The sequence below is a fragment of the Vanacampus margaritifer genome, chromosome 1 (assembly GCF_051991255.1).
Source record: "Vanacampus margaritifer isolate UIUO_Vmar chromosome 1, RoL_Vmar_1.0, whole genome shotgun sequence".
Taxonomy (NCBI): Eukaryota; Metazoa; Chordata; class Actinopteri; order Syngnathiformes; family Syngnathidae; genus Vanacampus; species Vanacampus margaritifer.
The window spans coordinates 24,468,801-24,482,470 of record NC_135432.1 but is presented as its reverse complement, the minus strand read 5'-3'; the positions used below and the strand labels follow the sequence as shown (position 1 = coordinate 24,482,470).

Genomic DNA, 13,670 nt, shown 5'->3' with positions numbered 1-13,670 from the left:
GTATAAAAGTTGGCCGGATGTTCGATATTTGCTTAACATTTAGTTCTTAGACGCTCATATTATGCATCATACTACATTAGCATGATAGCGGGTACAATTTGCTGCAACTTGTAACAATCCGCAGTATGGCACCACGCCACAAGGTGGCGCCTCTTTGTTTTTGTCATGTCTATGCAGCACTTTTCAGTGTTTTTTGATGCCTTGGACTTGTACTGTATGTAATCGTGATGCGTGGTAGCGCCAAGACCTACCGTCCCCCCCCCCCCCCCTATTAATAAAGTAAGCCAATGGACTTCCAGTCCCTTTGTTTGCTCTCCATTTTTTTTGCTATCCAGCAGCGCCGTCCTTGGCTACACACTTCAAATGTGTATGCAATAACTCCACTAACAGCTGTACTGTATTTATTTATTTTCAGTCTGACTGCTATAGTAGCTGGATTTTTTTTTTTACTTGCATTGTTGAGAATACTTAAGATAAGAACAATTGGCCATTTAATTGGTTGGCCCTACAAATCTGTACTGGTGGCCGTCACATGGTTGTCACGGGCCATCAGGCCACCGTTAATGTTGAACTGAACAGTTCTTAATTCCTTGTGAAAAAAAAATAGAAGAAAGTTGTGATACTGCAATTCCAGTTTGTTGTTCCTCGTTGTGCACTGTGCAAATGCAGTCTTTCCTGTTATTTACCGAATCTGTCTGCGAATTCATCCTTGAGCCGATCCCTCTGCTCAAGTCTCTCCAGCCTCTCCCGCAGCATGTGAGCAAAGCCTGACAAATCCATGTCATGCAAAGCAGAGAAGATGTGTTCAAGGCTGGCTGAGGGGCGCTGGCTCCACAGGCACAGCAACAGGTACAGCAACAGGTACTGCTTCTCCAGGAGGCCGAAGCCGGCCTCCAGATCCATGCGTTCCAGCTGGTGGTCTGCCACCGAGAGCATCCTGAGAAACTCCTTCCAACGACCAAGCGGGACCTCGCTAATGATAGAGTAAAGGACGCTGGGTGTATATATATATATACATAAATATATATATATATAAAACCAATATTTTATTTATAATTTTCAATGTTTCAATAACAAATGGAAAAAACAATACAAAAAAGAAAACAAAACAAATTGTACAAAATAATAATAAATTCGTTTTTTTTTTTTAAACAGCCCTCTCTCCACAAAAAAAAGTTATACAAGTAAAATGATAAATGATAACAAAACACAAAAATCAACAATCTGAAATCATATCAAGCTGGGTCACCATATTCAAAAAAGGAGTCTAAATAGATCCAAAGTCTACTAGTTTTCCTTGAGTTGAAGTTAAACATAAAAAAAATTCTGGTGTATAGTATGATATAGATAATCCAGTGTTTTTCTTTAGGTGGATCAACACATAACAACCAGTTATTAAGTATGCATTTCTTAGCAGCAGTTGCTGCCAATAATACAAAATGTTTTTTTTTAAATTGAATTCAGTTTCTGTAGTTACATCTCCCAGCAACCGGGTACGGGGATCAGGTTCCATGTCTGCCCACAGACCCAAGAAGTTGCTGCAATTAAATAAGTCCAGTATAACTTCAGATGCACACAGCTCCACAACATATGCACAAGAGTTCCCGTAGACATAGTACACCTCTGACATTGGTCAGACAGATCATTTCTCATTTTACTCAACTTATAGGGCATAAAATATGTCCTGTGATAAATGTTAAATTAAATCTGTCTGTGTTTGGTGGACACTAATTTTGTTTGTGCAGAAACCAATAACCTGCCCAAATTGTCCTCTGTATAACTACATCCAAGATCAGCCTCCCATTTAGATTTATTTATATATCCACCATAAGTTGGTAAATGATTAATTATTGTTTTATAAATGGTATCTTAACCATTTTACTCCATTATATCTATCCTCAAAAATACATTTTTCAAGTAAAGATTCCTGAGGTTTACATGGAAATTTGTCTTTGGTTTGACTTCTAATCCAACTCCCAATTTGCAAGTATTTAAAGAAATGACGTTTAAATATACTGTATTATAAGCTTTTGACAAATAAAAATAAATCGGAAAAGTCATTATTAGAATAAAAATCTTCAACAACTCTTGTACCTATTCTCACCCACGTTTGTAAAACACCATCCGTTAAAGGTGCTGGAATATTAGGGTTATTTATTAATGGTGAATTACCGCCGCTACATAAAACATTGATTTTATTATTCATTTTTTTGTTTTTCCAAATTCAGTTTGTTTTACGTAGTGTCGGGTAACATGGACGTTGAGTGACATAGAAATTCAATTTAAAAGCAATGCTTATATATATATATATATATATATATATATATATATATATATACAATGCTTATATATATATATACATATATATATATGGATTTGGAATTATATGTAGAATAAACCTAGTGCCTCAAAAAATAAATAATAATATTAATAATTTTAATAAATTGTTAAAAAATAGTGACCACCCTGCCCCCCGGCTCTATACTAACTGCCTACGAGTTGTATTTGTCTAATCTGTACATATACCATATAGTTTATACAGTAGTCTGCTAGCGACATGGGAGGGACAAGATGGCCGCCCTGTCGCTTCAATGGCTTGCACAGGTGTGTATGGGCTATCGGCTATCCAGTCATATATTCAGATCAGTGGTTTACTGTAATAGATGCAACTTTCTTCTGTCTCAAGTGTGTACTCAATGCATGCATGGCACCACACTGCCCCTATGAGGCCAATGTGCGTATGAACAGTTGGTATTTGTTTGTTTGTTTGTTTGTTTTAAATTGCCACTATGAACTGGTTCATTGTTTGGAATTATGTGCTAAGTTAAAAAATAAAAAAAAATCAATTATGACCTGTGAACTGAACTGGTTCATTTTAAAATTTGTGAGCTGAACTTTGAAGTAGTTCACATAGAAAATGAGCTTTCCCAACACTGACAGTAATTAATAGACAGTTGAATTTGTTCCGTGACCACTCTCATGAATCAAAAGACTTACAAATAGACAGTAATGACATACTCAAATAGAATGTAAAAGCACTTTTGCCCCCCCACTTCCATTCAATGGAAATTGTGCTGCTCCAGCTGGTGTGTGCGCCTTGGCCACCAGGAGGCAGTATTGTACTGAGCTGTAATGAGCATTCTGACCACTTTTGCAAAAACAGACAACCTTTTTTTTTTTTTTTCCTAAGGAGAGCTCAGTATTGTTCATTCGATTTGACATCATCATTGCTCTCCTTTTTAAAAAAAATAAATAAATAAATAAAGTTTTTTTCTCTTTTATTTTATTTTTATTTTTTTTTAATTTCTTAAATATATATACAAATATATATACACACACACACATATATATATATATATATATATATATTTTTTTTTTTGTATGTGGGTGAGTATGTGTATGTGCGTGTGTGTGTGCGTGCGTGCGTGCGTGTGTGTATTCATCAGTTCACCTAAAGCCCATTAAAAAAAATCCCATACTAATAATATAATATAATATAATAATGAATTGCCAAATGCAGAAACATCAATGTAAGTTATCACGATATAGTGGCTCTCGCTAACAGACAGAATTAAGTAACCAGAATTAGGTTAAAAAATTCTATATACTGTACGTAGACCATGTTTCTATAAATTTTGATATTTGGTTTTTATTTGAGGCAGATATTTTTTCCATTAAAATGTGATTTATGAGGAGGTTAGACCATTGGTCGATATTCAGAGTTTGTTTATTTTTCCAGTTAACAAGAATTGTTTTTTTAGCGATAGTAAGGGCTACAAGTGTAGATTGAAATTGTTTATGTGGTAAGTCAGTTGTTGTTAGGTCACCTAGCAAACACAAGTTTGGAGATAAAGGTATCCTACAGTCTAAAATAGCGGAAAGTTTTTCTAAGACTTTAGTCCAGAAATACATAACCGGAGTACATAACCATAAAGCATGAACATAAGTGTCTGTAGTGTTTTGTAAGCATTGGAGACAAATGTCGGAGTCTGAGAGTCCCATTTTCTTCATCATATATTGAGTAATGTATGTTCTGTGAATAATTTTATATTGGAAAAGTTGTAAATTTGTGTGTATTGTCATTTTAAATGCGTTTTCACAAACTTGAATCCAAAAGTCAGATTCCGGTGCTATAGACAAGTCTGTCTCCCATTTCGAGATGGGTAAAGACATTTTATCAGTATATGAAAGTAACTTATATATTTTTTAAAGTTTTTTTGTTGTTGTCGGAGAAAGTTTGTTAATATCTTTAGCTAAAACAGGCGGTTGGAGCATACCCCGAAGTGTTGGAATTTTTTTCTTTATCATATTTTTAACTTGTAGATAATGTAAAAAACTTCCGTTTTTTATATTGTATTTTTGGAGCAAGGATGTATATGATATAAACATATTATCTGAGAAGAGATGGTGGAGATGTGTAATTCCTTTCTGCTCCCACACACCTAAATAAAACGGTTGGTTGTTAAGTTGAAAGTCGGGGTTATGCCATAGGGGAGAAAGCCCACAGGGCTCCACTTGGGCTTTTGTCAATTCTAGTGCCTTCTACTAGGCAGTCACGGTGGCGGAAATCATTGGGTTTTTAAAACAATTATGTCGCTTAATCGATGTTGTAATAAAGAGTAAATCTCGAAGTCTGAGGTTATTACAATCCTTCTGTTCTAGTTCCAGCCAACAGTTAGTCTCTGTTGGGTTGTGCCCATAGAACGATATATTGTAGCTGGTTAGCTATATAGTAGTACATAAAATTTGGTGTCTCTAGACCACCTTTGGATTTACTTTTCTGAAGAGTAGATAGACTAATCTTTGCTTTTTTTTTATTCCAGTAAAATTTTGTACCGGCTGAGTCCAACAACTGAAACCATTTAGCCGTAGGTTTAAATGGAATCATTGAGAAAAAATAGACATACTTAAATAGAATGTAAAAGCACTTTTGCCCCCCCACTTCCATTCAATGGAAATTGTGCTGCTCCAGCTGGTGTGTGCGCCTTGGCCACCAGGAGGCAGTATTGCACATACATACACATACAGTCGGCTACACATGAAGGAAATGGTCAGATATTGCCATATTATCAGTCTACATATCAGTTCATGCAACTGCACCAGCAGTCTAAACTAAGACGTGTAATTTTTCCACTGGAGGTCAGTGAGACAGTGGAAATCCAATGTATGTGCTAAGTAAGCGCTGTCAATAATGAGCATTCTGACCACTTTTGCAAAAACAGACAACCTCTTGACATGGCTCACATTATTAGATGTAAGGGTTGAGTGGGACAGCATATATTTTCTTTGACCAGTTCTTGCTTTTTGCATAATGATTTTAACGACTTTTGGGCATTTGCACATTTCCCGCTGCAATACAACACAAGCCCCCAAACTGTAACAGAAACACACTGGCGGGCTACTCTATTCTAATCTAACGCTATAAAAGTAGGTCAGAGTTAAAAAAAAAAAAAAAAAAAGCCTAAAAATGATTTCCTTAGTCTGCGTGCGTGCGTGCGTGCGTGCAGCTCCGTCGAGGCTGCAGCAGTAGTGGCACCCAGAAGTGAACAAAGCGACCCGGAAGCGTTGCTCGGACTGGAGGCAGGCAGAAAGAACATCCAGCCTTTTTTTGTATATGAAAGCTGTGCTTGCAAGACAATACCTGCAGTCAGGACCAAAGGTATTTATTTGTGCATGTATTTTTGTACGATTGTCTGCTTCAAACGACTGCACCGTGCACGAAAAAAAAGCCAGCAGCCGTCCCTGTCCAAAAGTTGCAGAATTTGAAAAAAAAGAAAAGAAAAAAACAGCACTCAAAGTGGTATTTCGTTAAAATGGCACGTCGCCCTTTCACTGCATAGTCGACGGCGTTGTGTTGAAAAAAGGAGAGGCGTTCGTATATGGACCGTTCTGCTCGAGACCGCATCTTGTCTTCTGTTTCCGCGCTGCTTTTTTTTCTCTCTCCCCCCTCGACGGGGCATGGTTGTTGTAGGAAGTGTCAGTTTTTTTAAGGGGTGGGGAGGCCGGGCTATTCAAAGCTGCAAGGGGCCGTAAACAATCCATCATGCTAACATGGAGGCGATAAACACACGGTACATTCTCTACACGTCCTCGACCACAATGCGCTCACTACATTTTTTGGGAAGGGGGGAGGGAGAAGAAGACTGCAGAATATGGCGTCCCGCCTTATAAAAATAAGGCTGCCATTTTTGTTTCTCTTTTGTCTGGGAATGTTTTAAGATGGACCGTCTGGCTTTGGTCGAAAATGTGAGCCGCGACAAGCTCACACAGACAGATGGGCGTTCAGAGGTGGTCGAACACGGGCCAAAGGCAAAGTTTGGAATAATAAAAAAAAATCCAAAACGTTGACTAACTATTTCCTGCACGGAGGCATGAACATCACAACAGAAAGGACAGATGGGCCAGATGAAAGGACACAAAGGCTACATTTAATATGCTACCCTTACGGCTCAGAAGTGCAGTATTTCTATTTAAATTTGGATGACATCTATGTAGATGTTTGAACTGCAACTCGTGGCGGCAATCTTGCCACACGCACTTAATTAGACGAACTATTATTATAACATGACGCCTCTATTTGTCACGTTTTCATTTGTTTTTGCTCATGAAGATCATAAAAACCTAGAATTTGAACAATGGTGTGTAGACTTTTTATATCCACTGTAAAGCGTAACATCAATAATGTTGCACCCCCTCCGGCTCTCTCGCTCTTTTTATTTAATGTAGAGTTGTATCTCTGATTCCCATTCTTATCTGTTTGAATGTTTTGAATTTTAGGATGGCAGAGCCTCGATTTAACAACCCTTATTTTTGGCCTCCGCCGCCATCCATGCCTGGCCAGGTAAGTCAGCTTTTAACTTGCAATTTGTGACAAAATGCTACTAGATCAAGGGTTGTTTCAGATTTCTGAAAAAAAAATCTGATTCAACAATGAAATGAATGTTTATTATGGAGAGATAAATGTTTTGGGGCTTTTTTTTCATACAAAAAAGTGAGGTTCTATTCTTTTAGAATTGCATATATGGTGGCTGCATCAAATGCTCTTTGTTTGTGTTGTCATTATTTATCGCATGTAGATACCATGTCCGTTTTCAGTTGTGCATGACCTGTTAATAACCCTTTCAGCTGGATAACCTGGTGCTCATAAACAAGATCAAAGAGCAACTGATGGCCGAGAAGATCCGACCCCTGCACATGCCGCCTACCTCCATCGCTTCCCAACAACCTTTGCTGGTGCCCACCTCGTCCCCGGAGGGCGGCGGCTCCCAACATGGCATACCGGTTCAGAAGACGCAACAGGTGCCAGGCCACCACCCGCAGCAGCAGTCGGACATCACTTTGCATGCCCGTTCAGGTTCCAGCTCCGGACCAGGTAGCAAACTTTTCTCCTCTTCTTTAAGAATGTAATCCTTAATTCCTCTCATGGAATTCGCTCGACACAAATCTGTAAATGATCTGTCAAACATATAAGTAACGTCTGGTATCCTCCCTAACTTCCAGATGGAAGTATGGACGACAAGTCTGCTGTGAAGGCCAAAGGATTATGGGAGGACTGGCACATGAGGCAACTGAGCGAGCAGCACGCCCGTGCCAATCATCGCTCAGGTACTGCAAATTTTACCTCTAGAAAATTAAAAAATAAAACTGACACACAAGCTAACATTTGCTTTGTCTCTCCACACTTTTGGTGTTTTGCCCTTACACACATCCTTCAACCTGTAGCTCACACTACACGATGGACATGTGAGCTAGGGCTGGGCGATAAATCGATTTTTTTTTAAATGTTTTAAAAAGTGAGTGTTTTGTTGTGTATAACCACTTTTTTTTTTTTTTTTTTTTCCCCTTTCGTTGCGCCGCGCTCGCGGCTTTCGCCCCCATGGGCTTCCGTAGCTTTAGCTCTGCTAGTCGTGTCCTCACACACTCCAGACTCAACAGCAAACAAACTCCCGCTAAAAAGAAAACAAAAAACAAACAGTGTACCATGTTACCGTGGAGGAGTCATTAACACAAGGAATTAAATATGCATCCTTACGCAGCATAATCTCAAATTTATAAACATATATTTTATTTTAGATAAGTGGGATTGTTAGGGAACTGCTGTTTTGGCTAAAATACTCAACCCAAAATTTATTTTTTAAAAGCAGTCACTATAATGTTAAAAAAATTGACTGCATAAAGAGGTTGATACTTTGCCGTCCTTCAAAATGTAAATTCTGACTTTGGTATCCTTTGATTCTAGTTTAATATATTAATTGAACAAAATGTGCATTGTCTTGTAATCATCCAACCTTAATTTGAAATTACTGATGCTATCCGCCAAGCAAATAGCATTTCAATATCGGCATTTCAGTTTCAGTTTATAGTCCATGCTTGTAATCAAATGGTCCTGCCCGTCACCACCACAGGTCTGGCCCCCACATCCCGACCCGAAAGCCACAGCACCTCTGAGGCGTTAACCCCCACGACGCCAACCTCCAGCAGCCACAACCGCCTGGGCGGCGCCCCCTCTGTCAACATCATCTCTGGCCTGGCAAGTGGTCCGGGCATGGACCACATGAAGGTTGGAGGCTTGGCGGGACTGTTGGGCCCCCCACCCCGGGCGCCGCGGGGACGAAAGAAGATTAAAGCTGAGAACCCGTCAGGTCCTTTGTTGGTGGTCCCCTACTCTCTTCTGGCAGAGCAAGGTTGCATCACCGTGGCACCCAAAGAGGGCAAAACATACAGGTTGGACTCTCAAAGCTGTTGTTCTCTCACCCAAGATAGTTGTCACGTATTTACAGTTGTGCTTAAAAGTTTTTGAGCACTGGCGTTTTGATAACATTTTAAGCAGCAAAATTGCCAAAACAACAAATGCTGCTGCAATGTTTGATAATGCTATCGAACACAACTGCGCGAGTCGATGTCACACACACACACACACACACACACACACACACACACACACACACACACACACACACACAGTCTCAATTGAGGCAGGGCTGAAATCTGTTATTCATCTCCTTGTTTTTGTAAAGCTCACATTCATATTGTCTTTATAATGAAATTCTACAACTGCAATGGTAGAGGCAGAAAATGAACACAGACATTCTAAAAGTGTTCAACAAGCTGACGCAGGCTGGGCCTTCTTGTTCCAGATGCAAAGTGTGCCCACTCACCTTCCTGACCAAGTCGGAGATGCAAATCCACTCCAAGTCCCACACGGAGGCCAAACCGCACAAGTGTCCTCACTGCTCCAAGACATTCGCCAACGCCTCCTACCTGGCCCAGCACCTGCGTATCCACCTGGGCATTAAACCCTACCATTGCTCCTACTGTGACAACTCTTTCCGCCAGCTCTCACATCTGCAGCAGCACACCAGGTCAGTCCGTCGTCAGGGGCCGTTCAAGAGAATGATAGCAAACAAGTTCATAATGACTTACTTGCTCTCGGCGCAGAATCCACACCGGCGACCGGCCTTATAAATGCGCTCACCCCGGATGTGAAAAGGCTTTTACCCAGCTGTCCAATCTCCAGGTCGGTTTATGTGTGCTGCTCTAGCTTCGATACACAGACAGAGATAATAAGTCAAGGGCGCCGATGATGGCGAGCGCTTCTCAAATGCTGATCATCAAATGTCTTTCCAGTCTCACCAGAGGCAGCACAATAAAGACAAGCCGTACAAATGTCCCAATTGCTACCGTGCCTACTCCGACTCGGCATCGTTGCAGATCCACTTGTCGGCGCACGCCGTCAAAAACGCCAAGGCCTACTGCTGTAGCATGTGTGGCCGGGCGTACACCTCAGTAAGTACATGCATACTTGGACCTCTGCGTACCGATGATTCTCATTTAGAAGTGACCAATGTAGTGCAATGTGGAATTAGGTACATTTGAATAGAGTTGTATTGGAAATGCTGTCGACTATTTAGTAAAACCTGTAGCTATGCTAGAGTGGCAAAATTAAATACAGTATGTGTTATGTCAGTCGTTTTTCAAGCTTCGACTTCCACAACAAGAATAGAGCAACAGCAGTCGCGACGTCGGCCATGGTTGCTTGCAAAATGAAGAAAGTGGTTATTTTGTGATATCTGCCTTTTCAAAAAGTGGCAGGAATTTTGGGAATGCTATGATAAGTTGCAAAGTCAGCGACTCAGAGCAGTCTTTATTATTATTATTATTATTATTATTATTATTATTATTATTATTCAGCTGCAGCATCATGTCTTATTTTTATCTTTTAAAGCCATGACGTGTATGAGCTATTGTCCCGAAGTAGTTTAAATTTCTTGTTTTAATCATGGAAAGAAATGTATTGATGTGCTGTACAGTGATTACTACTAGAGATAGATGGATGTTTTTTTTCTGGGGACGATACGGATTAGTAGTCAAGGATGCCGATAACCAATATGTGGAGCCGATATTAATTTTCACTAGAAGGGAAAATATTGGCACCAAAAATTTAAAAAAAAATACAAACTCCAGCTATTTATTTTATTTTTTTAAGTATGTGTTTATTCAACAATGTTTAGGGTTCGTAAAATATTGGAGTTAAAAAAATCTTGTTTTACAAATATAACAGAGTTAGAATCTTCCAGGGGCAGTGGCACGTCTTCAAAAGTTAAATAAAAACTTAAGTAAATAGCTCCCTGTTTGCTACAGTAAATCGTTTTTAAAACATTTTTATTTCAAAATATCTGAAGTATTGAAATTGTACTTATGTTAGTTTTAATGTCAAACAAAGACAAAAGGTGCAGCGAGTTCCCAGTGTCAGAAGCATCTATGAAAATTTAGATAATTAGGTTTTTCCCCTGAACTTTTTTTTTTTGGATCTATTATCGGACATATGATTCTTCAAAATGACCGATGCTGATATTTGTCAAAATGCTGAATATTGACACGGATAATCTGTGTATCCCTAGTAACTACTGTCCGTGTGCTGGTATTGTGTAAAGTGAGGCTCACAATGTATGTCGTGTGTCTTTGCAGGAGACCTACCTAATGAAGCACATGTCCAAACACACCGTGGTGGAACACCTAGTGAGCCACCAGTCCCCCCAGAGGACCGAGTCTCCCACCATCCCCATACGCATCTCCCTCATCTGAGCTGCCCGGCGCCGAGTATCGCTTCTATCAAGAGAGTACGTGTTAGGCGCGGGGCCTGCACCTGCGGTCATCTACATAAGGCTTACATTAGCATTATGACAGCTGACGTAAGCATTCAGCGCTAGAGTTGAGAACGAGGGAACCTTTTTGTGAATGTAACAATCCAGCTTAGATGTTGTCCCGAAGACGGGCTGGCAAAGAATGCCTTGCGTCAGATTGACTAAGCACTTTCGTAAGCATCATGTAAACAGCCTTTTCATAAAGAGTCCTCTCAGAGAGCAGATGATTTTTTATGAATAGGGGCTCAGATAAATTGGCCATCAAATGTTTATCACCCCCCTTCCTCTTCCATTAAATGGGATTTCGACACATACCAGATGATAAATTCCTCTCCGAGAAAAAGAATGGATCAAATGTTTGCTGGGTGTGTTCTAGAGACATCCAAAGAGAATCTTGAAGCACTTTTTAGGCCTCGTTGCTTTGGCTCAAATTGTTGAAATCTTGTTGGTTGGGAAAATGCCAAATGGCGTTATTATCTGTGTGGCAGCTAGGAGCAGTGACGGTGTAGGACACCCCCCCCCCCCCAATTCTGTTTGTGTTTGTTTTACTCACATGGTTGTACAAGAACACGCTTACATTACAGGGTCATCCAAATTTCGAGAGGCAATCGTAGATGACAATGGAAGCATTTAATGATTGTATTGTTGTATTGATGTGAGGAGGGAAGGAGTCGAGACGCATAAAGGGAAGCAAAGTTCTCACCCCCACTTAAATCATTTACTCCCTATTTGATGGCACCTTGGTGATTATGTCATGTGATCGCAGTAACACTGATTTTATAAACGACCCCCCGCCCTGCAAGCTAGTGCCATATGTTGAAAGCCAATCTTGAAATATGAAGCTTTATTTTACAAGTAATTAGTTGCTGCACACTTAAATAGTGCCGGGTCTAATCAGCCATACTTACAATGCCTACTAAAAATTAAAATGACACTTAATTTTACTTGAGTAGTGAGCATTAACTCTAACCATTGGACCAAAATGTGATGTAACTGAAGCTTTATCCATAAGGAATAAACTGCAGTATAAACAGCCACAATAACTTCCGGAGAGTCTTCACAGTGATTCACTTTTTCCCATATTTCATGTTGCACCCTTTTTATAAATTTGAACCGGTTACTTTTTTTTCTTTGATTCTACACCCATAATGATAACAACACAAACAAGTTATTTTGAAATGTTTGCCAATGCATTGACATACTTCTGAAAGATGAGCCATCACCTCAGGACCAAATCAAGAGCACTCCGGAGTAACTTTTCATTCAAATTTCTCTGGGCATTGTTGCATTCATCTTTCGCTCAGTCCTGATTAGTCTCCCAGTTCCTACCACTGAAAAAACATTCAGAATTGTCAAGTAAGATTTGAGAAATGTATTTCCTTTTTTTTTTCTGGAGAGCTCAGTATTGTTCATTCGGTCATTTTACCGATTTGACATGTCATCATCATTGCTCTCCTTTTTTTTTTTTTGAAATGTATTTTCATGAGTGCAATTGTCATAGTCAACCCACCTCTGACGTACTGTACCACATGGCACCACACAATCAACCGGTTTGGCACATTTTCTCTAGGGCCACAATCTTTTTTGCACCACAAACAGGTTTTACTCGATATAATTTGATGACCGTCATAGCCACTGCATAGCACCGAATGGGAAAAGTGAAGTGCAGTGAACACTTTCCAAATGTATCGTACATGCCAAGATTCATGACACTTTCCTCTTTTACGTTCTCTCTTTAGTATTATTTTCACTGCACACAGTATTCTCCGTTGTGTTTCCGTTGTACTTGTAAGCCGCTTGATGGTACTAATAGGATACGCTGTATCCTTCAGGGCACTTGTGGAAAGGCGCCACAGCGAGGCGTCATGTTTGAGAGGGAACTGCAAACAATGTACAAAAGTAAACAAAAAAGTCCAAGTGCAGTCAAGTCAGTGGGCTGGGCAACTTTTGAGATTTACGCCAACAACAAACCCTGCCTCTTCAACTTCACTGTCTTTGGAGATAACGGGCAGAATGTTCATGTTGCTGTACTGTATAACATGTTGCTCATTTATAATATCTATTTTTAAAGGTTTCATAAATATTTTCTGTTTGGAGATTAAAAAAAAAACTATTACCTTTGTATGTTATTAATCTTTTCTATCTGTTATTTTACATGTAAGCCTTAACTGTTTTCATCCCATTTCCATTACTCTGTATTGTGTTCTGCAGTATTCAGTCCTGTAAACATTTTTTTTCTCTCGTTCTCTCCTGCATGGAGCTGTAATCTGTATAACTGTTTAACCTGAGTTCTCTATGGAAAATATTGAGTAGATTTATTAAACATTTTCCTGTCTTGCATTGTGGCTTCATATACAGTTTCTAGACAATTAAATATGCACAACCAAGACTGAAACGTTAACCCATGGGTTCAAACTTTAAAAAATAAAGAAGAAAAAAAAACTTTGTATCTTTACCTTGTTTAATAAAGAGACTGTTATAAATGTAGTGCAGTCTGCTTGTTTTGCTGAAATGGAGATTGTCTGC

At 39.5% G+C, this 13,670-nt stretch overlaps 1 protein-coding gene across 3 annotated transcripts; it reads left to right on the top strand.

Annotated features, from left to right (window-relative positions):
- The first annotated feature begins 5,511 nt into the window (after positions 1-5,511).
- Positions 5,512-13,631, top strand: znf362b (zinc finger protein 362b). 3 transcript variants are annotated; one of them, XM_077551282.1, is made up of 9 exons: positions 5,512-5,659; positions 6,778-6,841; positions 7,126-7,372; positions 7,501-7,605; positions 8,406-8,724; positions 9,138-9,362; positions 9,439-9,517; positions 9,628-9,786; positions 10,969-13,631. In XM_077551282.1, the coding sequence occupies exons 2-9, from the start codon at positions 6,779-6,781 to the stop codon at positions 11,083-11,085; spliced, it is 1,314 nt and encodes a 437-aa protein (XP_077407408.1). In that variant the 5' UTR covers positions 5,512-5,659; position 6,778; the 3' UTR covers positions 11,086-13,631. The 3 variants fall into 3 exon arrangements, with proteins under 3 accessions (XP_077407408.1, XP_077407400.1, XP_077407391.1); XM_077551274.1 differs by lacking the exon at positions 5,512-5,659 and adding an exon at positions 5,973-6,071; XM_077551265.1 differs by lacking the exon at positions 5,512-5,659 and adding an exon at positions 6,095-6,638.
- The last annotated feature ends 39 nt before the right edge of the window (positions 13,632-13,670 follow it).

Excerpts from the sequence above, each read along its gene's own strand:
- znf362b (XM_077551265.1), top strand. The coding sequence starts at position 6,565 with ATGACGCCTCTATTTGTCACGTTTTCATTTGTTTTTGCTCATGAAGAT. Across the intron at positions 7,373-7,500 it reads AGGTTCCAGCTCCGGACCAG|ATGGAAGTATGGACGACAAG; the intron begins GTAGCAAACTTT and ends CCTAACTTCCAG. Across the intron at positions 9,518-9,627 it reads CCCAGCTGTCCAATCTCCAG|TCTCACCAGAGGCAGCACAA; the intron begins GTCGGTTTATGT and ends ATGTCTTTCCAG.